We start from the raw sequence: 23,060 nt of genomic DNA, 5'->3' as shown, positions 1-23,060 counted from the left end.
GAGAAGTGCAGGACACTGCCATCCAATCTTTTTAAAACAGCAGAAGGGTGCAACAGATACACACAGGCACACAGCGGCTTTAGTTTCGTCTTTTATTTAAAAAAAAAAAACACCCCAGATGAGAGACAATCGGGAATATGACCAGAGCAAGGGAGCCGAGAGGATTTTACAGGGTTTCCAGCTCTTCCGAGACTCCGGAAAGACACTTTTCCAGTTCACAACCTGCCCTTTTTAAAACAGGGGCTCCCCTGTGCTCCTCTCTGGCGCCCCCTGCGGAGCGGGAAAGGCAGGGCCCCAGGGCCTGAAAGCAGCCCACCGCCCCTAGAGCACCCCCCCCCCCGCCCTCTCACAACTTCACACCTGCAAGAGGGCGGAATTACTGTCCGTTACTGATGGAAATTACAGACAGACACTTCCCTTTACACACTGGACACACTGTCAGCACTGGCGGCTGTTCTTTTGCAAAGCAGAAACGTAAGATACCGGTTTTTATTATGGAAAATAAAAGCAACCGTGATGACTTTAAAAGCCTGAAGGCGGATCTCCGGATCCTTTCCCCTTTTTCAGTTCAAAAATAAATCCCTACATTGTTCGTTTTAAAAATACAAATAAAAACACGAGACAAGACCACACACACACACACACAAGAAACATAACCTTTGGCGCTTTCCGAAAGGCCTGCGTACGGACAGGTGACGACGAACAAAACTCATTTTAATAATAATAATAATAATAATAATAATAATAATAATAATAACAATAATAATATTCGATACAATGACAAACATAATCCAGAAGGCGCCCGAGAAACGATACAAATGAAAGTGAGAATTCAACAGCTCCCCACTGTTCTGCACTAGCGGCAGCAGGGACGATCTACACCCGGGGGTGCTGCTCTGGCGCCTGGGCCGTGGTCACCTGCAGAGACGCCCCCCACTCTGGCTGGGGGAGACGGGGTGCGCTGGAAGGCCGTGGTACAGGGGCTCCTCTACTGGCCTGTGGTATCTACAGGGAACCTGCACCGCCCCGGAGCCACGGCTCCAGACCCCGTCAGCCGCACTATCCTCCTGCAGAGCTGCCCCCTGCCCAGGGGCTGCTGCGCTCTGTGCGCCCTGACGAGGGTACTGTGCCTGGCAGGGACTGGACCCCGACTCCGAGGTGCCGTCCTGTTCCACAGCCCGCGGGCCCGGAGCGGTCTGGGATTTCACTGGGCGGCGGGGGGCGGGCGAGGGCTGGTCCTCGGGAGGAGAGGACACACTCCGGGCCCTTCCCCAGCGGGCCGCGCGGCGCAGCGTAGCGGGGCTGGAGGGGGCGCCTCCGCAGGAGCGCAGGCCGGGGCGCTAGGAGGCCGCGATGGTGGTGCCTCCGCTCAGCCGCAGCAGGATCTGCTGGCAGTCCTGCAGCGAGCGCCGGTCGCCCACGCGCTCCAGCGTCCTCTTGGCCTCGGCCAGCAGGCGGTCGCGGTGCCCGGGGGGCGTGAGCAGGGGCAGGGGCAGGTGGCGGCAGGCCAGCAGGATGGCGTGGGCTCTCTCCCTCTCCCCCAGGACGCACTCGCCCTCGCCTGAGAGAGACGGACACGGGTTCGGTCACGGCCACTGCTACAGCACGCGCTTCTGCTCTCTGCAGTGTGCAGTGTGCGTGTGTCTCTGCAGTGTGCAGTGTGCGTGTGTCTCTGCAGTGTGCAGTGTGCGTGTGTCTCTGCAGTGCGCAGTGCGCAGTGTGTCTCTGCAGTGTGCAGTGTGCAGTGTGCAGTGTGCACGTGTCTGTGCAGTGTGCACGTGTCTCTGCAGTGTGTCTCTGCAGTGTGCAGTGTGCAGTGTGCAGTGTGCAGTGTGCGGTGTGCGGTGTGCGGTGTGCAGTGTGTCTCTGCAGTGTGCGGTGTGCAGTGTGTCTCTGCAGTGTGCGGTGTGCAGTGTGTCTCTGCAGTGTGCGGTGTGCGTGTGTCTCTGCAGTGTGCGGTGTGCGTGTGTCTCTGCAGTGTGTCTCTGCAGTGTGCAGTGTGCAGTGTGCAGTGTGTCTCTGCAGTGTGCAGTGTGCAGTGTGTCTCTGCAGTGCGCAGTGTGCAGTGTGTCTCTGCAGTGCGCAGTGTGCAGTGTGTCTCTGCAGTGTGCGGTGTGCAGTGTGTCTCTGCAGTGTGCGGTGTGCAGTGTGTCTCTGCAGTGTGCGGTGTGCGTGTGTCTCTGCAGTGTGTCTCTGCAGTGTGCAGTGTGCAGTGTGCAGTGTGTCTCTGCAGTGCGCAGTGTGCAGTGTGTCTCTGCAGTGCGCAGTGTGCAGTGTGTCTCTGCAGTGTGCAGTGTGCAGTGTGAAGTGTGCAGTGCGCAGTGTGTCTCTGCAGTGCGCAGTGTGAAGTGTGCAGTGTGTCTCTGCAGTGCGCAGTGTGTCTCTGCAGTGCGCAGTGCGCAGTGTGTCTCTGCAGTGTGCAGTGTGTCTCTGCAGTGTGCAGTGTGCAGTGTGCAGTGTGTCTCTGCAGTGTGCAGTGTGCAGTGTGCAGTGTGCAGTGTGCAGTGTGCAGTGTGCAGTGCCGTTACCTGCCGCACTGCCCTGCACGTTGCTCCTCCTCCTCAGGCTGTGCTCCAGGAGCTGGTGGGTGCGAGTGGGACTGGCCCCGGCCATCAGCCGCACCGTCGTCTCGTGGAGGAACAGCTGGACAGGACACACGCACACACAGAGAGAGACACTGTCAACACGGCTGCAGCTTCACATCCCACCTACAGCAACTGAGTCTGCTTCTGACTTCAGAGCTACGGCCACATCACCCCGATACAGTCCCTGCTGATAATCACAGCCCCGCAGAGAAAAACGATCAACCGGTCTATCGCTGCGAAGAGTACAATCAGAAACACATGTGAGCTGCCTGCAGAGCGAGCTCGACGGAGCTGGAAGGGATCCCTCTTCTGCAGATGAAGAGGAAGAGCAGGACGGCGGCAGGCGGGAAGCTGACCTTGTGCTGGGCCTGGCGGCAGCAGTGGCCCAGCCTGCGCAGGGCGCTCAGGTCCCTCTGGAAGCCGGCCAGCTGCGCCCCGGGGGCGGGGCCCGACTCCCCGCTGGCTCCGCCTCCTCGCTGCCACAGGCTGGTCCTCAGGGTCAGCAGGAGGTCACACACCAGGAGCTCCACCCCCTAGGACAGGGCCAGCCAGAGAGGGAATCATTACGGGCACGGGCACTCCTGATTCGACACCCGCGAGCTTTTCATCACTTGACGGAGCGTGTCCGAGTCTTGTACCCCCACTGGCCGGGGCCACAGAGGGAGCGAGAGCCAGTTCGAGTCACAGGTCAAGTGTCCATCATCAGACCCCCACTCTACCAGGTGTCAGGCTGCATGATGAGACCCCCCCCCAGACCCAGACCCACACAAAGTAAAGGAGTTCTCAGGGCCTCACTGGGACAGTGGCCTCTATTCTCTCCCTTGAACGTGCGACAAGAAGAAATGCAGCACAGTCTTCTGTGATCAGAAAGCGCTCCCAGGGCTTCTTGTACCCAGAGAGCGGCGCGTGACAGGGGTGTATGTGGACTGTGTCTGGAGGAGGGGCCCTGCACTTGACACGTGTGGGTATCCCAGGGGCCAGAGCGGCCACACTAACTAGATCTTCAGGGGGGGGGCTCGGTATGTGGCGCCTGTTGCCGGACTGCGTCGGGGGGCGCCGTGTGGAGCACGTGGAGATGCGGAGGGCCTCTGTACTGCACTGGAGACACATTGCACTGTGCTGCAGGATCATGCAATGCAACTACAATGCACCACAGCCGCCCCCCTCCTGGAGGCTGCCCCCACACCCCCCTCGCCGCCCTGGCAGGGGCACACGGGGACCAAGTGGCGCACCTGCGCCGCGTCTTACCTTGTTGAGCCCCGACCGGCTCTGAGACAGCGGCGCCGCGATGCTGCCCCACAGGTGCCCGCTGGCCCGGTCGCAGTGGGCCAGGCAGGTGGGCACGGCCTCGCTCTTCAGGGCGCCCAAGCTGAGCTGCACCGTCTTGCACAGCTGGAGAACGGCCTTGGGCAGGGGGTGACTGCAGCACACAGGGGGGTTAACGCAGACATGCAGAAGTACAGACAAACCATCGGAAATCAAGCACTGGTCCCTAACACAGACTCCAGAGGCACCCCTAACACCCCAGGACCGACTCTGACACACTTAACAAAGGATTTCACAATACAGAAACCAGAGATTCTCCTAAAAGAGGAACAAATACAGACCCTCGACTAACACAGAGATTAATACAGACCCTAATACAGACCCTAGAGACACTCCTCACACACAGAGATTAATACAGACCCCAATACTGACCCTGGAGATACCCTCAACCTTAGATTATTGACTATAACACACCTAACAGAGGGATTCTCAATGTAAAAACCAGAGATGGTCCTAAAATACACCCTAATATAGGTCATAGAGAGATTAACAAATACAAGTACTGTACATACCGAAAGATCAATACAGACCCTAACATAGACCCTAGAGACACTCCTAAATTAGATCTCCTTCTAACAGAGAAACTAACATCGGCCGCAGTCAAGTCCCCAGACGCTCCTGACAGAGAGAAACGAATTCAGACACCTCGCAGGGAGGGGAAAAGAGCCCCAGTCACAGACACTCACTCCAGGCTGTGCAGGGCCTTCGGCATGCGCTCCACCTCGGCCAGCAGCGACCTCACCGTCGCGTCGTCGCCCTGCAGCCAGTGAGCCGCCGCCTTCAGCACCGCCGCCCACCAGCGGCACACAGGGTCTCCGCCTGAGCGGAGAAAACAGACCCCTGAGCGCCACAAGCGGTCGGCCCTCCCTGCGTACAAACTCATCATCACCCCCCCTTCCCTCCGGCCATGCATGACACTGCCATCAGGGGGCGCTGAGGTTGGCGGCGCTGCCTCACAGCGCTTGGGGCCCTGGGCTCAATTTCAGACCTGGGTGCTGTCTGGGTGGAGTTTGCATGTTCTCCCCATGTCCACCTGGGTTTCTGCTGGGTGCTCCGGTTTCCTCCCACAGTTGAGGGACACACTGGTGGGTTAATTGGCTCCTGGGAAAACTGGCCCTGGTGTGTGTGTGTGTGTGTGTGTGTCCTGTGATGGACTGGGTCCAGGATGCACCCCAGGGCGAACCCCGACTTGCGCCTGTTCCTTGCTGGGATAACTCCCCCACGACCCTGAACTGGACAGAGAGGTCAGAAACCGGACACATATTCATCTGTGCTGCACCCATCCCTAAAAACATCTCGCCCTCCGTGGATTTGCCAGACCCTTGTCCTGGGGAGATCTGTGGCGGCACACTGGGATATTCTAGCTTGCGGTCAGCAGTGTCCACTATTGTCCACCGAGACCGAGACTGACTTCATGAGCCGCAGGGGGTGTCCCGACCGCGAGGACGCAAGTTTCCGATCTCTCCGGGAGGGACAGGTCCGACACCGCGGCCGTCCCTCTGGCCCTGGTCCGGCCCGGCTGCGGGAGGCGGATCGTACCTGGGGACGAGCTCAGGCTGGGCTGGACAGGGAAGGGCGGGGAGGGGGAGGGCGGCTCCTCGGTGCAGCTGTTCAGCAGCTGGAGATACTCCAGGGCGCCGGAGAATTCACTGCGGCACAGAGACACAGAGAGAGGGCCGGGATTCAGCACGCCGCAGTCTGCTCGCGCTCGGACCCGCTCGGACCCGCGCGGCGGGGGCCTCGGCGGCCTACCTGGGCTCCTCGCCGCGGGCCTCGGGCGCGGACTCGGGTTCGATGAGCGAGTGGACGGCTCTCTCCAGCAGCTTCTCGCAGAAGGCGCGGTGCAGCTGGGCGATGGGGTCCGCTGTGGTGGGGGGGGGGGCAGACAGACAGTCGGGGGGTGAATTCGATGGGGTCACTCTGACCCCCAGTCTCCTCCGCGGGCGGGCGGCCCTACCTGGGTCTCTCTGGGAGGTGTAGAATCCCTCCTGGGCCCCCGACTTCACCGACCAATCACAGCCCAGGAAGAACTGCCGGCCCAGCGGGGTGAAGAGCCAGCGTAGCCAATCAGGGATCTGCCTGGCGTCTGATTGACAGGCCATGGCCTCCGCGCAGCCCAGCAGGTGTCCCTGAGGAGGGGGGGAGAGGGGGGGGTCACACGCTGGCCACACGCGCCCGCAGGAGACGGACAGGGCAGGGAGCCCCAGAGACTCACCGGCAGGCAGCTCAGCCGATGACCCAGGGCCGTCCGGAGGGCGATGGCCGCAGTGATGTAGATCTCGGCCTGCGTGGACGGGTCGATCCTGTCCTGGGCGCTCTCGGCCAGATTGACCGCACTGAGGGCCAGGCTGAGCCCCCACACGCTGCCCCGCTGGGAGAGCTTGCCTACGCACGGTCAGAGAGAGGCTGGGGTCAGTACGGACACACTGGACACTACAGGACAGCGCACAGGGCCAGGGAGCTAATGCACACAGTGGTGGCGCTGTGCTGGAACGCAGTTTGCAGTATGACGGGGTGATGCGTCACACCGTGCGCTGGGCTTCGCTCCACACCTGTGAGCTGCAGCTGGTTAAGCCGGTGGTAGACTATCGCCGCGTCCCTGGAACTGGTCTTGGACTCCTCCCCCTCCCGCCGCCCTCCAATCGGACGCAGCAGCCAGCGCAGGGGGGCGGGCCTATGCAGGCAGTAGCGAATGACGTTCCACGAGACGGAGCAGGCCAGGTCCAGATTGGTAGAGGGCAGGGCGCGGGACAAGACTGACAGGCAGGTCTGCAAATTGGCAACTGCGGCTGGATAGTCACCCTGGGAGACGAGGAAACAGGGGGGGGAGCGGGTTAATACAAACACTGCCTGGACAAGCAAGCCAGTTCACAACACTGGAGATCGACCGGAAGAACATCTCACACAATATTCCGACATGAACATAGCAAGTGTACTGTGGCAGACAGACTCACACAGATGAAAAGGCTGACTGAAACAGAGACATGGTGAGTGAGACACAGACACACAGTCTGGAAGGGTGTGATAGCGTCCAGTGCTGTGTCCACAGGGTGCAGGACGGAGCACAGACAGGGAGAGAGCGAGAGACGACCCTGAGCTCCTACCCTGGCCAGGTCCAGGTCGGCCTGCTTCCGGCGCCTCCAGAAAGACACAGATTTGGGGGAGTGCAGGGGGGTGACGGGCTCCCACAGGTACAGCACCCTGACACACCCCCACAGAGCCCCCACAACGCTGAGCACCCACACGCAGACGGTGGGGAGCACGCCCCACACCCACCCTGCAGAGACAGACGAAGAGGGGTGTTAGCGCAGGCGTGCATTTCCTGTGAGTCATCAGGCAGATGGCTTTATCCAAGGGGCTCCGAGATTCTGCACTCTTAGGGATCTTTCAGATCTTATTGATCCATCTTACTGGTCGCACACAATGCACAGAAGAACAGCGCCTTACCAATTTACTTTAATTAAATACGCCTTACCAATTTACTTTAATTAAATAAGGAACATGTTACAAGAACCGGAGCTGTTCATCATTCAAGGAACACAAAGTGCAGAACTTCGAGCATCAATAATAATAATAATAATAATAATAATAATAATAATAATTTGGCAGAAGCTTGAGAGGTGAGTTATCAGCTGTATACAAATAGACCACTAGCTGCGCTGTTCTCTACGGTTCCGTACTGCAATCGGACCGCGACCCGCTGCGTCAGAACTCACCCAGGCTCTCGGATGGGTTCTGCAGCCCCAGGATGGTCCGGGCGGGGCCGTGGCCCAGCACCGCGGACCCCTCGCTGCCCCCGACCTCGGGGGTCCCCAGGAGAGAGGGCAGGGGGTTGAGTGAGAGGCAGAGGAAGGTGAGGGCGCAGAGGAGGACCCGGGACCGGTCCAGGACCCCCAGGGAGGGAGGGGAGTCCGGCTCGCACTTCACCTGCGGGGACAGAGCCGGGGAGTCAGGCGGTCACCAGGAATTCCCTCCGCTGGCCGTGCGCTCTGCGTGTCACTGACACCGTGCACGCGTGTAACATGTCTGGACAGCGTGTCATGCAGGCGTGCATCCCTGTATAAGAAGGGTTTTGCATGCGTGTGTGTACAGGCAAGCATATTGGACTCCCAGTGCGCAGCAGTCTGATCCACTGGTTCACAGGTGCAGTGGAACAGACTGACCATTAGTTCACCAAGAGCCTGGGCTGGAAGTAAACCGCGGAGTGGACCGGCCCGTTACCTTGCCCTGGTCCAGCAGGGGGCTCCCGGGCTCGGAATCGATGGAGAAGGGAGAGAACTCGCCGGGGGACCCCGAGTCGGAGGCCGGGGGCGACATCATCACCAGCTCCGGCTTCATCTCCACGTCCTCGCACAGCGGGGCGTCGGAGCCGCGGGAGGATTCTGGGACGGGCAGGGACAGAGAGAGAGACGTCAGCGCCAGGGCGAGACCGAGCTGCCGCGCCCACAGAGAAACATCAGTCAGACAGCAGCCCCATCCGATAACGGAAATAATTCTCGCGTGGCGTTTAACTCAACCCTACGGGAAACACGAGGGACACTCGTGTCCTAAGGGACAGCTGCTCCCAGCTCCCAGGGGCTGCAGGCGGATCCACCCGAGGACGAGCTCGCCCCGGTCCAGTCAACTCTGGGCACACTCACTGTTCTTCTGGTTGGCCATCTTCAGCGCCAGGTTCTCCTGCCTCAGCTTCTGGTTGGACTGCTGCAGGTACTTGATGTAGTCGATGGCCTTCCTCAGGACGCCCGACTTGTGCATCTACACAACACGCACACACAAAATCACACCGTTACACACACACACACACACCCCCAACACCCATCCCCGATACCCCCACATATCCAGGTCTTTAAGATGATCATCATACCCTAAGTTCTGGCGCATTCTTACTCAAACACCCTTATACTCTATGCTTTGTAATATCCATCTCCTAACACCCCAGCCTTTGCCCAAATACCCCCTCCTCTCACACCCTTCCCTGTATCACTCCAGTTGCAATTACCTACCCTATCTTACCCCAATAACCCAATCCTGCTCATTATTAATGCCAGGTACCCCATTCTGTAGCCTCTATAACCCCAGCTCCAGTGTGTGGCCTATTACAACACTCCACTCTCTGCTGCCCTGTATCCTAACACCCCAGTCTGTGATCCCCTATACCAGTGCCATCTCCATCAGCCTTAGCTCACTGCGCTACGCTACACCCCCCAGGCTGGCAGGCCTCTCCGCCCCCCCTCACCTTGGCATCGTTGCCCATGACCAGGTCCTTCAGCTCGATGATCTTGTCGTTGATGGAGGAGCGGTACCGCTTCTCGATGATGTTGTGGGTGGTCCTCCTCTCCCCTTCCTTCAACCCCGTCCCAGGCCCGCCCCCGGCCCCGCCCATCTCCGCCCCCGGCCCCGCCCGGGCCCCGCCCCCGCCCGGCGACCCGCCGGACGACAGCTGCTTGATGGGCACCTTGTCCCCGCCCATCATCACGGGCACCGTGGTCAGGATGTTGCCGCCCACCAGAGTCTGAGAGAGGGGGAAGGGGAGAAAGGCAGGGAGTGAAGCGCTGTCACGTGACGCCAAGGGAGGCCCTAACAGGGAGCCCAGAGGAACCCCTAGAGAAGCAGAGGAGTCCGCGCCTCCCGCCTGCACTTACCGGGACCTGCAGGGCATGGGTCTGGATCGGGGTGGTGAGCGTGGTGATCCCGGCCGGGTTCGGCACCGCGGACAGCACCTGGGACCCGTCGGGCTTCAGCGTGGTCAGAACCAGGGAGTCCGTCTTGATTATCTGCGGCTGGTGCACCAGCACCTGAGAGAGGGCACGTCACGGCGTTAACAGCGCCCACACCGACGACACGAACGCCCCCTGGCCTCCCCCTCTCCCCTGTGGAGGTACTGACCGGGACCTGCTGGACCTGCTGGACCTGCTGCGAGACCGCCTGCACAGTGGAGGGCGCCGTGGCCAGGGTCTGGATGGTCTGCGGGCCTGCCTGCGTCAGCACTCTCTGGTGCTGGATGGCCATGGGCTGGACCTGCGACGAGGTGACGATGCTCTGCACCTGCGGCTGGAGGACTGGGGGCAACGTGGGGGGGGAGGTTAGTGAGGCAGGGCACTCGCTGCAGGGCAGCGGACACAAACTGCGCTGGGCTCTCCTCTACACCTGCGCTCAATCCGTAGTAATATCCTCACACTTCTACAGCGCTCTCCTGCACACGCCACTCACAGAGCTGGACAAGTACTGGGGATCCCCTCCACCCTCACCAGTGTGTACCCCCACCTGCATGATGCTCCAGTCCTCTCCCCACACACCAGCTCTCAGTGGGGAGGAGAGCAGAGGGATGGAGCCAGTTCAGAGAGGGGGGTTATTAGGAGGCCATGACTGGTAAAGGCCAGGGGGAGATTTGGCCAGGACACCGGGGTTACACCCCTACTCTTGTCGAGGAACGCCCTGGGATTGTGAATGACCACAGAGAGTCAGGACCTCGGTTTGACGTCTCATCTGAAGGACAGTATACTGGGGCATCGGGACCCCCACAGCGCTGTTTCGTTCACACTGGACTTGTCTGCCTGAAGAGGACGATGCCTGTGCCCAGCGCACCGAGCGAAGGACAGCGACACCGCCAGCAGGGGGCGCCCCAGGAGCAAGGAGGGCACGCGAGGCCGAGCCGAGCCGAGCCGAGCCGAGTCCTCACCTTGGAATCCACTCATGGGGCTCTGGTGGTAGATGACGGGGTGCTGGACGATCCGCGACTGGGACGAGCTGGTCAGAGTGGGGGTGAACATCACGGTCTGGGTGGGAGCCTGCGTCTGCACGGGGAGCCCCTGGGTGTAGATGGGGACCGACTGGGTCTGCACGGTCAGGGTCTGGGTCTGGACCGACACCGCGATGGGCGGCGGCGGCGCCTGCACCTGCTGCGGCCTGGGCTGCAGCAAGGGGGCGCTGCGGAGCGGGGCCGGGGCCGGGGCCGGGGCCACAGTCAGAGGCGGGGAGCCCTGCTGGACAGCCTGCACGGGGGTCTGGGGAGGCGTGAGAGGGAGGGACTGGTGCAGGGAGGGGGGCAGCTGGGACAGGGGCACCGCCGGCCCGCCCTGATAGACCGGGCTGGGCTGGGGGGTGGGGTTGGTGCCGGGGGGCTGCTGCTGTGGTGGGGGCTGCTGCTGCTGGTAAGGAACCCCCGAACCCCCAGTCTGCAGGCTGCCGCCCAGCTGGTCCTCGAACAGGTCAGAGAAATCGCCCACCTGGTTACTCACGAACTGGAGCATCTCTGCGGAGAGAGAGGGGACACAGAGAGGTGAGGAGGGCGGCGGGTCAGTGCGTCACGACGTGTCTGGAGCCCCACAGCTCCGCGTCAAGAACCGACTTGGTCATCTGCTCGCTGCTCGGAGGAGGCCTGAAACAGGCCACCCTGTCGCGTATCGCATGGAGCTGCGGCACCCCAGCAGGTCGTCTGTCCTGCAGAACTGAGCACAGGGTCAGAGGTCACAGCTCACTGAGCTCTTCACAGACACCCTACAGCACAGGGTCAGAGGTCACAGCAATTCTCACAATCACCCTACAGCACAGGGTCAGAGGTCACAGCTCACTGAGCTCTTCACAGACACCCTACAGTACAGGGTCAGAGATCACAGCAATTCTCACAGACACCCAACAGCAAAGGATCAGGGGTCACAGCAATTCTCACAGACACCCAACAGCAAAGGATCAGAGGTCACAGCTCACAGCAACCTTCACCGACACCCTACAGCACAGGGTCAGAGGTCACAGCTCACCCTGCAGGCTGACAGTTCTTAGGGTTTGTGCGAGACCTGAACAACCTGAAATGAGCTTCAGGCGATGAAACGGCTCAAATGTGTGACAGGTACAGGCCACAGACAGCCAAGAGCTTCAGATCAGAACACGGGGGCTGATATCAGAGACGGACAAGAAGCATCAGCAGGTTCTGAGGCAACACTGGGACAGCAGGGTCCCCAGCAGGTCAACACAGCCCGGGCTGCAACAGGCCTCACTGGCACAGATTCAAACAGCGCTGCACGGTCAGGGCCAGCCTCCACCCCCTCCTCTCCCCCAGGAGCCCACGTCACAGTACCCGAATCCTGGCGCCCATCCGGGAGGCCAGTCCGGGTTTTACCCCCAGGCAGACGTAGGTGTGATTGTCAAACCCGCCACCTCCGCGGGCCACTGACAGCTGAGTGACCTCGCAGAGAGGAGGGCTGGGTCTGCTCTCCCTCCCGCGAGGCTTCGTACTGGTCATCATGAGCCCAGGGGTCCTTCAGCTGGATGTGGCTGTGCAGGTTTGCAATGCAGTTCAGTTTTGCATTTCATGTCTGTGGATTTAATATGACCTCCAGGAAGCGGCTTCACTGACACCCAGCAAGGCGGCGCAGTGCGCGGAGAGAGAAAGACACAGACACACAGGTGGGACCGATGGGATCCGTGCAGCAGACCGGTTCAATCCCGGGCGATGTCCGCTCACTGATGCGGACGTCCGAGAGTGGACAAGCGCTGATGACGCTGCCCAGCCTGTTCGCTGCACGGCTGGAATGCAGCTACGTGTTCACAGAAACATCTGAGTGCAGCCCAGCACGGCGCCCCGACTGTCTCCGGCAGGACACACGCTGATGAGCAGGCGCTGGGCCTGGACACTGCTCACTGCTCACCCCATCACTGAGCACAGCACTGCTCTCGAGTCACAGCAATCTCCCTGTGTTCACACACAACACTCACACACTGGGCCTGAACACTGCACACTGCTCACCCCATCACTGAGCACAGCACTGCTCTCGAGTCACAGCAATCTCCCTGTGTTCACACACAACACACACACACACACACTGGGCCTGAACACTGCACACTGCTCACCCCATCACTGAGCACAGCACTGCTCTCGAGTCACAGCAATCTCCCTGTGTTCACACACAACACTCACACACTGGGCCTGAACACTGCACACTGCTCACCCCATCACTGAGCACAGCACTGCTCTCGAGTCACAGCAATCTCCCTGTGTTCACACACAACACTCACACACTGGGCCTGAACACTGCACACTGCTCACCCCATCACTGAGCACAGCACTGCTCTCGAGTCACAGCAATCTCCCTGTGTTCACACACAACACACACACACTGGGCCTGAACACTGCACACTGCTCACCCCATCACTGAGCACAGCACTGCTGTGTTCTCACACAACATACACTCCACACTCACACACACACAACCCCCACCTACACTCACATTCAATTCAAACTCCATATTAAACAGCAGTTCACACAGACACAACACAAACTCCATGATTACAAACACACTCGAAACAAACGCGATTCACACACCTACACGCAACACAAATTTCACATTGGATAGCAATTCAGACAGACTCGACAAACTCCACGCTTACAACACACACGACACAAACAGCTCAACACCGAAAGACAAACTTCACACTTTACACACACACACACACACACACACGGGATGCAGAATGAGGCAGGGAAGCGGTCTTTAAACAGCTCCTTAAATACTCGCCTAAAAATAACACCTACACCACATTAGAGCATCCCGGCGCTACCAGATCATTAGCAATAATCCAAGCCACTCACTAGAGAGAACAATTCGTGTTTCATCACAACTGGAAGCAAGCCCAGGAGAGAGGGCTCCGCTCAGGTGAGACGGTCTCGGACTGTACTGCCCGGTACCCATCGGGGCTCAGATCCGTGGCAGACCGGACCGGTACCGGGTTAAGGTTACGCACACACGGACGGACGGACGGACGGACGGACACGGGGCTCTGTCTTCCTGCGGAGGTCGGCGGCTCGGCGAGACCGACTCACCGTCGATGTAGCCCAGGGAGAAGTCATCCCCGAGTTCGGAGAGAGTCGGGTCCATACTGTCGACCGCCGGCAAGAACTCTCCCTCCATCGTCTGGGCAGGACGGGGCTGGGACACCCCCCCACGATCGGCTAGGTCTACCGTCCCCGGCGGGTGTCAAAGCGTGCGATCCGCTTTCGAACAGAACAAGGCGGGCTACAAGAGCGCCTTCGGCCGGGACGCGAGAGCTGTCAGAGGGCTGAGCACCATCCACAAACCCCTAGGTGGCCATCTTGGCTGCCGCGGTGACGTCATTTACAAACAGTGGAAGGCCGCCAGCGGGGATTCCGATTGGTGGATCCCCGGCTGTTGTTGTCATGAGACCAGGCCCCCCCAGCCAATCGGCGGGCTCCGGCCGCCGTGGTCTGATAGTACGTCAGCGATCAGACGCTTTCGGCTGCTTTGCATTGGCCCCGCCTCCCCCGGGGCGGTGGGCGCGGCCCGAGCGCCGATTCTCCATGAGCGGCTTCCGGGCGGCTCGCTCTGCCTTCTGCATGAGGGAACTCCTCCGCGGTTGTTCATGAATGACATTTAATATTTAAGTTCTGTCATTCGGCTAACCACGGGGTTTTTTATTTATTTGTGTTATGTAATTCATTCCGCCAGTCAATAGTTTCCCGTCTCCAGGGATCTTTTAATGATCTGGCCCTGTTAGTCTACATTTAAACCTTAAAATAAAAAAAGTCCTTGTTTTCTTTCAGCTCGTTGAACTGGTAAATGCAACGGGTCAGCAGCTCCTACGACCGGCGTTCAGCCGTGTCGGGAGCCGATGTGAGTTTGGTGTTTCCAGACTCGGATGTGCATGAATTACAGATGCCGAACTGACTGGTCTGGTGTCTTCTCGCCCGAACTAAGCGGTACTAATCACTGTGTCAGTCTTCACTAGCGCAGACAACACCCGTGCAAGATTTGAATGAATTGCTGCTGCTGTCTTAAGAAACATACTGCACATGTGTATGACTTCTGATCGTGTGTAAGACATCTGCGCAGGAGCCTGAAGGAGGACAGAGGATTAGACCAGTATATTGAAAAGACAGGACACTTTGAATATCCCAGTGTTGGCTGCACCTGTACATGCAGCGTGTCGTGTTTCTGTGCCGAACGGTACCCATGGGAGTCCAGCTCTTTGACTTTCCTGAAAAGCGCTCATACGTAAACAGCGAAACATGATCCAGAGATGATTGCAAGTTTGGAAGCACATTTAAAACTGAGAAGGGGAGGCACTTCTTTACATAGAGGGGGGTGGGAGTATGGAACAAGCTGACCAGCCACGGCACTGAGGCTGATATCCAGGCTTCTTTCAAAGGGGATCAAGCAGCTGGATAAGATCCTGGGATGATGATGATGATGATGATGATAATAATAATAATTGCTTACACTTATATAGCGCTTTTCTGGACACTCCACTCAAAGCGCTTTACAGGTAATGGGGATCCCCTCCACCACCACCAATGTGCAGCCCCACCTGGATGAATTAAAAGCTTACATTTACCAGTCTAGGACACAGGCTGGATGGGCTGTTGGGCCCCTCTGGTGCGTGTATTACAGTCCTGTTTCAAGACTGGAGAACACAGACAACGGGCAGTGGCCTGCTGATTGAGTCTTGGCCCACGAAAGACACCACGAATGCTCCAGAAATACTTTTATTTGCAAGTCTGCCAACGCTTTAAAATGCCAGATACAAAACATGCAAGTTTTAATTTAAGGCACAGTGTCGATTTTTTATAAATCACCGCCATCTCTGAGCAGGCTGGTTCAGGCACTGCAAGGTAGTACTAGCTTGTAAAAGTCAAATAAAAAGAGATCTACTGAGCAAAGCACTCGGACAGGCTGCTGGCTGAAGGGCAGCTGCTCTATTGTAACGACAGCTGAGGAAAGGGGGCAGGTGTCTGTAGTTCAAGCCCAATCTGTAGACGCAGATCTTCATCAGCCCGAACTGGAACCAGGCGGAGTCCCGGCGCTTGCAGAGGGGGCAGGAGCCGAGGTGTTGTGGAGAGACAGGTGCTTCGTACCCTCCGGCCCTCTCACTGATCCTCGCGCCCGGGCCGGCCGCTCCTGTCCAGGTGGAACTCCAGGGACTGCCTCTCCGTGTAGGGGCCGTCGGACGCCTGCGAGCCCGGCCTCACTCTCTCCTTCACCAGCCTGAACGTCAGCCCCCCAGCCAGCGCGATGCCCGCCGCCGCCTTGCCCAGCTCCGCCACGGCGGTCAGCATCTTCGCCGCCACCCCTGCGGTCTGCAGGGCCCCCATCCCGGCTGCGCCCGTCTCGCCCTGGACGCCCCCTGCCGCCATCGTTGCCCCTGTGGCCTGTGCGGCGGTCACACCCCCTGATGGTAGCCCCGCCCCCAGCCCCGCTGCCCCTCCCCCTTCTGCCATCACTGCCCCTGTGGCCTGTGCGGCGGTCACACCCCCTGATGGTAGCCCCGCCCCCAGCCCCGCTGCCCCTCCCCCTTCTGCCATCACTGCCCCCGTGGCCTCTGTGGCGGCCACACCCCCTGATGGTAGCCCCGCTGCCCCGCCCCCCGGCTCCACTCCTGCTGCCGCCAGCGCTGGCGCCCCCCCAGCGGCACTGGCAGCCGCCAGCGCAGCCCCAGCGCCCATCACGCCCCCGACCCCGGCCGCCACGCCCACTGCGGCTGCCCCCAGCTCCGCCACCGCCCCTGCTGCCTGCACTGCCGCCCGCGCAGGCCCCGGCGCCTCAGCCCCCGCCAGGGCCCCCACTGAGCCCCCCAGCACCACCCCCGTGGCGGCGCCCGCGGCCACCGCCGTCTTCCCGGCCGCCGCCGCCACCAGGGCGCCCACCGCCTTCCCTGCCGCGGTGGCCGCCGGGACCCCGCACACCTGCCCGGCCGCGAAGGCGGCGGCGTTCCCCATCACCGCGGCCCCCGCCGCCGCCGCCAGGGGCACCGCGGCCCCGCACAGCGCCCCCACCACCGCCCCCGCGGCCCCGGCCGCCACCAGGGCCCGGATCCTCTCCAGAACCAGCTCCGACAGCTCCGCGTCCCTCCGGAACCTCCTCCTGGGGGCCCGGCCCAACGCCCCGCCTCCCCCCGGCTCTGGCCCCGCCCCCCGCCCCCACTTCCTCTTCCTGGCGGGCTCCCGCCCCCCCTCCCGGAGCATCCTGTCCTGCTCCGCCCGGATGGCGGCCTCCGCCTCCTCGAACAGGCGGCTGCTGTAGTAGCGGCCCCCGTTCTCCCGCACCAGGGCCTCCACCTTTCCCAGCAGCCCCTGCACCTGCCGCCGGTCGCCGGGGGCCCTGTTGTCGAGGACGTGGTGGCGGCCGCCGCACCAGGCCAGCAGCGCCCGCAGGGGCGGGGGGGCCGTCTCGCGGAGGTACTCCTCGACGCCGCGCCCCTCCAGGTCGTCCCCCCGGGTGAACAGCAGCAGTGTGTGCGCGGCCGCCCGCGCGCCGAACAGCCCCGCGACCAGACGCGCCGCCCGCGCCTCCTCCTCCGCGAAGCGGCCCACCGGCACCGCCAGCAGGAAGGCGTGCGGCCCCGGCGCCGACAGCGCCACGCAGCGGGCCAGCTCGGCCCGCACCTCCTCCGCGGGCCGGCCGGGGTCGCACAGGCCGGGCGTGTCCACCACCGCCACCCGCCGCCCCCGGCTCCGGGCGCACGCCTGCGTCACCGAGCGGGCGCTGGCCTCCGAGCGGAACGCCCGCCGGCCCAGGATGGTGTTCCCGGAGGCGCTCTTCCCTGACCCCGTCTTGCCCAGCAGGACCAGGCGCAGCTCCGCGGGATCTTCCTCTTCCTCCTCCTCCTCCTCCTCCTCCCTCCTGGCTGGAAGACGGGAGGAAGACGCGCAGTGAGGCTCAGGCCGCAGCGATTTCCTGTCTCCCCGGTCACCCCAGCGACGCCACGCCATCCCCCCAAAAAGGCAGGCCCGGAATATTGTCCGAGCGCCGCTGACCGCACACGCTGCCCGGCTGGGAAGGAAGCCGGAGATGTGGGAGCACAGTCCCTCCTGGGGTAGCCTCTACAGGACAGATCTATCCAGTCGCACCCGCAACCTTCCAGTGGTGCAGGCAGCTCGAGGCCAGTCCTGCTTCTGGACACACTGACCCTCCAGGAGCAGGACTGGACAGCCCACAGACACACTGACCCCCCAGGAGCAGGACTGGACAGCCCACAGACACACTGACCCCCCAGGAGCAGGACTGGACGGCCCTGGTGTAGAGAGACTGGACAGCCCACAGACACACTGACCCCCCAGAAGCAGGACTGGACAGCCCTGGTGTAGAGAGACTGGACAGCCCACAGACACACTGACCCTCCAGGAGAGAGACTGGACAGCCCACAGACACACTGACCCTCCAGGAGAGAGACTGGACAGACACAGACACACTGACCCCACAGGAGAGAGACTGGACAGCCCACAGACACACTGACCCTCCAGGAGAGAGACTGGACAGACACAGACACACTGACCCCACAGGAGAGAGACTGGACAGCCCTGGTGTAGAGAGACTGGACAGCCCACAGACACACTGACCCCCCAGGAGAGAGACTGGACAGCCCACAGACACACTGACCCCCCAGGAGCAGGACTGGACAGCCCACAGACACACTGACCCCCCAGGAGAGAGACTGGACAGCCCTGGTGTAGAGAGACTGGACAGCCCCCAGACACACTGACCCCACAGGAGCAGGACTGGACAGCCCTGGTGTAGAGAGACTGGACAGCCCCCAGACACACTGACCCCCCAGGAGAGAGACTGGACAGCCCTGGTGTAGAGAGACTGGACAGCCCACAGACACACTGACCCCCCAGGAGAGAGACTGGACAGCCCACAGACACACTGACCCTCCAGGAGAGAGACTGGACAGCCCACAGACACACTGACCCCCCAGGAGAGAGACTGGACAGCCCACAGACACACTGACCCTCCAGGAGCAGGACTGGACAGCCCTGGTGTAGAGAGACTGGACAGCCCACAGACACACTGACCCCCCAGAAGCAGGACTGGACAGCCCTGGTGTAGAGAGACTGGACAGCCCACAGACACACTGACCCCCCAGGAGAGAGACTGGACAGCCCTGGTTTACAGAGCTGCTGCCCTGTTCTCGGTTACTGAGCAAACGCTGTTGTCCGGTGTTGGGGGGCAGGGACACAGGTGGACCGGCTGAAGATGAATTTGGGAGAACTGACGCGCAGGGGAGACGCCGAGTCGTAGAGCGACGCGGGGGCGGAAACTGCAGCCGGGACACAGCCGGTCCTGCGACCTTGCTTAGTGACCCGAGGTCGCGTTCAAAAGCAAAAGCGAAACGTCGCTCAGACTCCGGAGTTAGAGACCTTAGTGGCCTCCACGGACTGCCCGACAGCCGGACATGCCCACAAAAGTGACGGAAACGGTACTTCATCACCGCTGTCTTCGCGCAGTTACAGTATATGAGTGCTGTCCTGTGTTATCGGTCACATTCGGGGACGCCTCTCGGATGGTGGTCTTCCGAGGGTCCGCGGCCAGCTGACGGGGGGGCTGAGGTCACTGTTAGAGTATTTATTTATAAACTTCGCCTCCCCCCCAAACTAAGAGCAGGAACAAACCCCTTTATACAGGACCCCAGCGCCGGCTCGGGTTGAAAACCTGAAACCATAACTTTTTTGTTGCTGTTTTTAAGGTGGTGTTTTTTTCCCCAGCGAGGGCTGACATCACGCCCTCTCGCGTCATGCACTGCGCTCACCGTGTGGACACCCGTCTGTGCCGCTTGGCGTGTAAATCCGACCTCGGCCCCGCTGCCTGCGGTGGCGAGCGATTTGACAGTTTCGCAGATTTATTAGTGGTGAGGCACGTAAAATCGTGTTCCGAGGTCGCGTACTTCCTTGCGACACACTCTGTGCTGAAAAGCGAGCCGCCGTGCGGGACTGACTGGGTTTCGCTGCGGCCGCAGAAGGATGTTCTCACCTGAACCGTCAGGGCTCGTCATGACCTCCCCGGCGGCTCTCTGCTGCTTCACTGAGACCGTAACGGGGATCTCCGCCGTGTTTCCGAGCCCCGGCCGCAGAGCCCGTCTGCAACAGCCCCGCAGACAGCGGTCCGCCGCTACCAGGCGTACAGCGCTTTGGCGCCGCCGTGTGGTCACTCGCTGTATTGCACGACCCCCCTCCCCCGGCAGACATGTTGCTCTTGTATGTGTTAAATATCGTTGAAGAAGTTCAAGTAGGCAGCTGCGTCGGCAAAGGAACAGGTGGAGGTTTATTTGGTGCCGACACACCCGAAGAAGCCGAAACGTTGTGTTTCCTTTCTCCTCTTTTCAGCCCCGGAATCAGCGTTTATCCTGTTCCTAAATCAAAACACGTCCGCTTTGAAACTAAGAAGTAACGCAATTGGATTGTGGGGAGGCAACGACAAAATCCGTAGTATAAAATCGCCGAGAATGTTATTCGTACTTTCAAGGACAACATCTGCTGTACATTCCAGACCTGTAGAGTCTCAGGATGAGCTTTTCTGGCAAACAGCATGAATATTGTTCATAATTCCTCTCTTAACAGCCTCATTAGGAGGAAGCCCGTTACTTCAGGCTTTGAAAGAAGGTTCTTATGTTAGTTTAGGAGACCTTTAAAGCCCTTTGGGTAACTGCCACCTAAGAGGAGATATTCCCGATATTCCACAATGCAATTTAGCACGGACACTCTAACCCTGAACATGTGCCCGATTCACTTCGGTGAGGTAAATATGAGGAACAGTCCTATGGGTTCCTGTAATAAAAATATAATCCGATCATCCACAGAAAACTGTCCCTTAATCCTGTGATTAATGGGGTGGAGTGACCCAGTGAACCCAGACAGAGGAAGAGCTCCAGTAGCACGTGACAGTGTTCAGGAATGTCACTTTATTACCAAAAACACCAGATAGACATGACATTGGATGACATGATTGCGTTATTATAATAATCACTGAGCAGATGCCCTTACCCCGGGTGATTTAGAATAGATTTATGTAATTCAATTCAACTGGCCTTGTACTATATATATATGAAATTTACCACAGACTTTCTTAAATTTACTTAAACTTCCTCCACTTGAATGGGCTCCTCCTTGTCCCTGATGAGAACATTAAGACTCCAATCAGAAATCCTGACACTGCTCCTATCATAGCTCCTACTGCTGCTCCCTTTCGTCCTGCTGGTGCACAAGCCCCTATCCCAGCTCCTACTGCAGTTACTACTACAGTCACCATAATGATTCGCCGCAGTGCCATGTGTCTGCCCTCTCTCTGCTCTCTGAGTACTTCATAATGGGAGTACTTGTTCTGAGTGACCATGAGATCTACCTTCTCCAAGAGCCCCCTGACCTGAGAGCCGTCTCCCCTGTCAGTGTTGTTGAAGAGGTGACACCTGTTCCCACATTTCTGAATGATGCTCTGCAGGTTCCCATCCTGCTGGACAAACTGCTGGAGACTCCTGCCTCTCAGCCTGTCTCCGTGAGTGAAGAGGACCACCGTGTGCCGGCTCACCCCCTCTCCCAGCAGCTCCTGCAGGGTCTCCACTGCTCTCTTCTCCTGCTGGGAGAGGCGGCCCAGCTGGATGACCAGGAGGACAGCGTGGGGTCCAGGGTCAGACAGCTGGACAGCTCTCTGGATCTCTCCTCTCAGATCCTTGTCAGAGAGCTCAGTGTTGAACAGGCCTGGGGTGTCGACCACAGTGACTCTTCTCCCACACACCTCTCCCTGTGCCTCCTGGCTCCTCAGAGTGAGGGAGGAGGAGCTGAGCTCTGATCTGAACTCCTCTCTGCCCAGGATAATATAGGAACTGTGTCACATGCAGTACTGTACATAAGAGAAAATAGACAAATTCAATATGCTAACGCCATTAGGAAAATCATTTGACTATTAGGATTATAACTAGAGAACTTTGGCTAGAATATTAATCTCTTTCTTCTAAGTGGAAAAGGGAGAGTTGAATTACCTATAAGGAGTTTATTATGAGTTTTTAGATGGATAATAGAAGGGTGAAAATGCCACGTTGTAACAAACTCAGAGTCTAAGGGAGCAGCAGTAGACAATAATCTTGAAGCTTACATAGAGAGGCTGTCCACGTATCACCTATTGGTACAGAAACATGTTGGTTTACCTAACTCTGAAAGCAACAACAGAACTGGCTAATGTATCAATTGAGACAGCCTCAGCGGCTCACAGGTAGTGGCTGGCAGGTAGATAATCAGCACATCTCCTGCACAGATGTGTCCACTGCTGGGCTGAGTGGTGCCGTGTCTACATGCTGAGTGATGGGTAGGAGTGTTGAGGAAGCAGGGTATTCTCCAGCACTGATAGGGCACTCTCTGTTTCAGGGGTGAGGAGCTCCAAGGCCTCAGAGGCCTCTGGTGCTCAGTCCAGCCCTGATACCAATGACATAATTGAACTAATTTGACAAAAATGTCAAACGTGTTGTTGATTTAGATCTTAATCTGTTGTTAATTGGAAGATACATGTGAAACCTGCTGAGATCTGTCCCTGTGGCCTGGGGTTTCCATCCCTGATCTATTTATTCTTCAGGTCTCAGGTCGTTAGGGTTAGCATTGGGAAGCCATGGGCTGTGTGAACTGTGTGTCTTTGTGAGACAGGTGGGAACTGGCAAACCAGGCAAAAACACATTCAAACAAGGAAAAACATGCAAACTCCACACGGATAGGTACAATTCCAGACCTCTGGAGCTGTTGGGCTTACTGCCACACCCAGGTTCATAGTGTAAAGACAACAGGGACAATGTTTTTCCTGCTCTCTGTGTACTGTAGGGACAGACTCCTGTGTCAGCTCAATTTCTCTCCCAGCTGAGATGCGAATTGTCTTCAGGGAACTCCCCAAGGAAGACCAGTGCCCTGCAGGAACAGACACCTCTGTCGGCCTACTGCGTCACCCCACTATTACAACTACCCCAGGAGGCTCCTGCTGATCCTGCAGGGAGCTCTGAAACATGACTGAGGTTTAAGTGTCTTTACTGAGTGTGCAGTAAGCACAGAGAGACACGCGAGATGCAGTACTGTACAGAATACTGTAGACAAACGCTGACAGCAGTACTGATAACAAGACCTGTAACCCACAGCAGTGCTGACTTAGAGTCAGCATCTGGGAGGAGCAGACTGAGCACAGACAGCCTCTGGGTGAAAGTCAAGGTTCTGTTTACTTGTGTTCTGGAAGGACAGTTCAGGATTCTCTCAATACAAGCAGCTGAAACAGCTCAGCAACCTAAAACATTGTAAAAACAGTTTGAGGGATCAAACATTTATTTCTCTTATTTCACTAGTTTGCTGTTACTTTGTAAATAATTTATTAACATAATTTACTAACTATCCTGCTA

The 23,060-nt window shown here is 58.9% G+C and overlaps 2 protein-coding genes across 2 annotated transcripts; both read right to left on the bottom strand.

Annotated features, from left to right (window-relative positions):
• Positions 1-78: 78 nt before the first annotated feature.
• Positions 79-14,037, bottom strand: srebf2 (sterol regulatory element binding transcription factor 2). Its single transcript, XM_069196994.1, has 19 exons — positions 13,729-14,037; positions 10,591-11,163; positions 9,798-9,970; positions 9,554-9,706; positions 9,148-9,423; positions 8,552-8,666; positions 8,133-8,293; positions 7,628-7,838; positions 7,016-7,188; positions 6,464-6,713; positions 6,127-6,296; positions 5,869-6,040; positions 5,664-5,775; positions 5,451-5,560; positions 4,598-4,730; positions 3,834-4,005; positions 2,942-3,118; positions 2,529-2,643; positions 79-1,561 (listed from the first exon to the last, which is right to left on the bottom strand). Exons 1-19 carry the CDS (start codon positions 13,814-13,816, stop codon positions 1,341-1,343), a joined length of 3,555 nt encoding a protein of 1,184 aa, XP_069053095.1. The 5' UTR covers positions 13,817-14,037; the 3' UTR covers positions 79-1,340.
• Positions 14,038-15,789: 1,752 nt separating this feature from the next.
• LOC138241957 (uncharacterized) lies at positions 15,790-19,850 on the bottom strand. The gene is made up of 2 exons (XM_069196287.1): positions 19,670-19,850; positions 15,790-17,546 (listed from the first exon to the last, which is right to left on the bottom strand). The coding sequence occupies exons 1-2, from the start codon at positions 19,689-19,691 to the stop codon at positions 15,790-15,792; spliced, it is 1,779 nt and encodes a 592-aa protein (XP_069052388.1). The 5' UTR covers positions 19,692-19,850.
• Positions 19,851-23,060: the final 3,210 nt, after the last annotated feature.

The sequence above is a fragment of the Lepisosteus oculatus genome, chromosome 12 (assembly GCF_040954835.1).
Source record: "Lepisosteus oculatus isolate fLepOcu1 chromosome 12, fLepOcu1.hap2, whole genome shotgun sequence".
NCBI lineage: Eukaryota > Metazoa > Chordata > Actinopteri > Semionotiformes > Lepisosteidae > Lepisosteus > Lepisosteus oculatus.
This window is presented reverse-complemented; position numbering and strand designations above follow the sequence as displayed.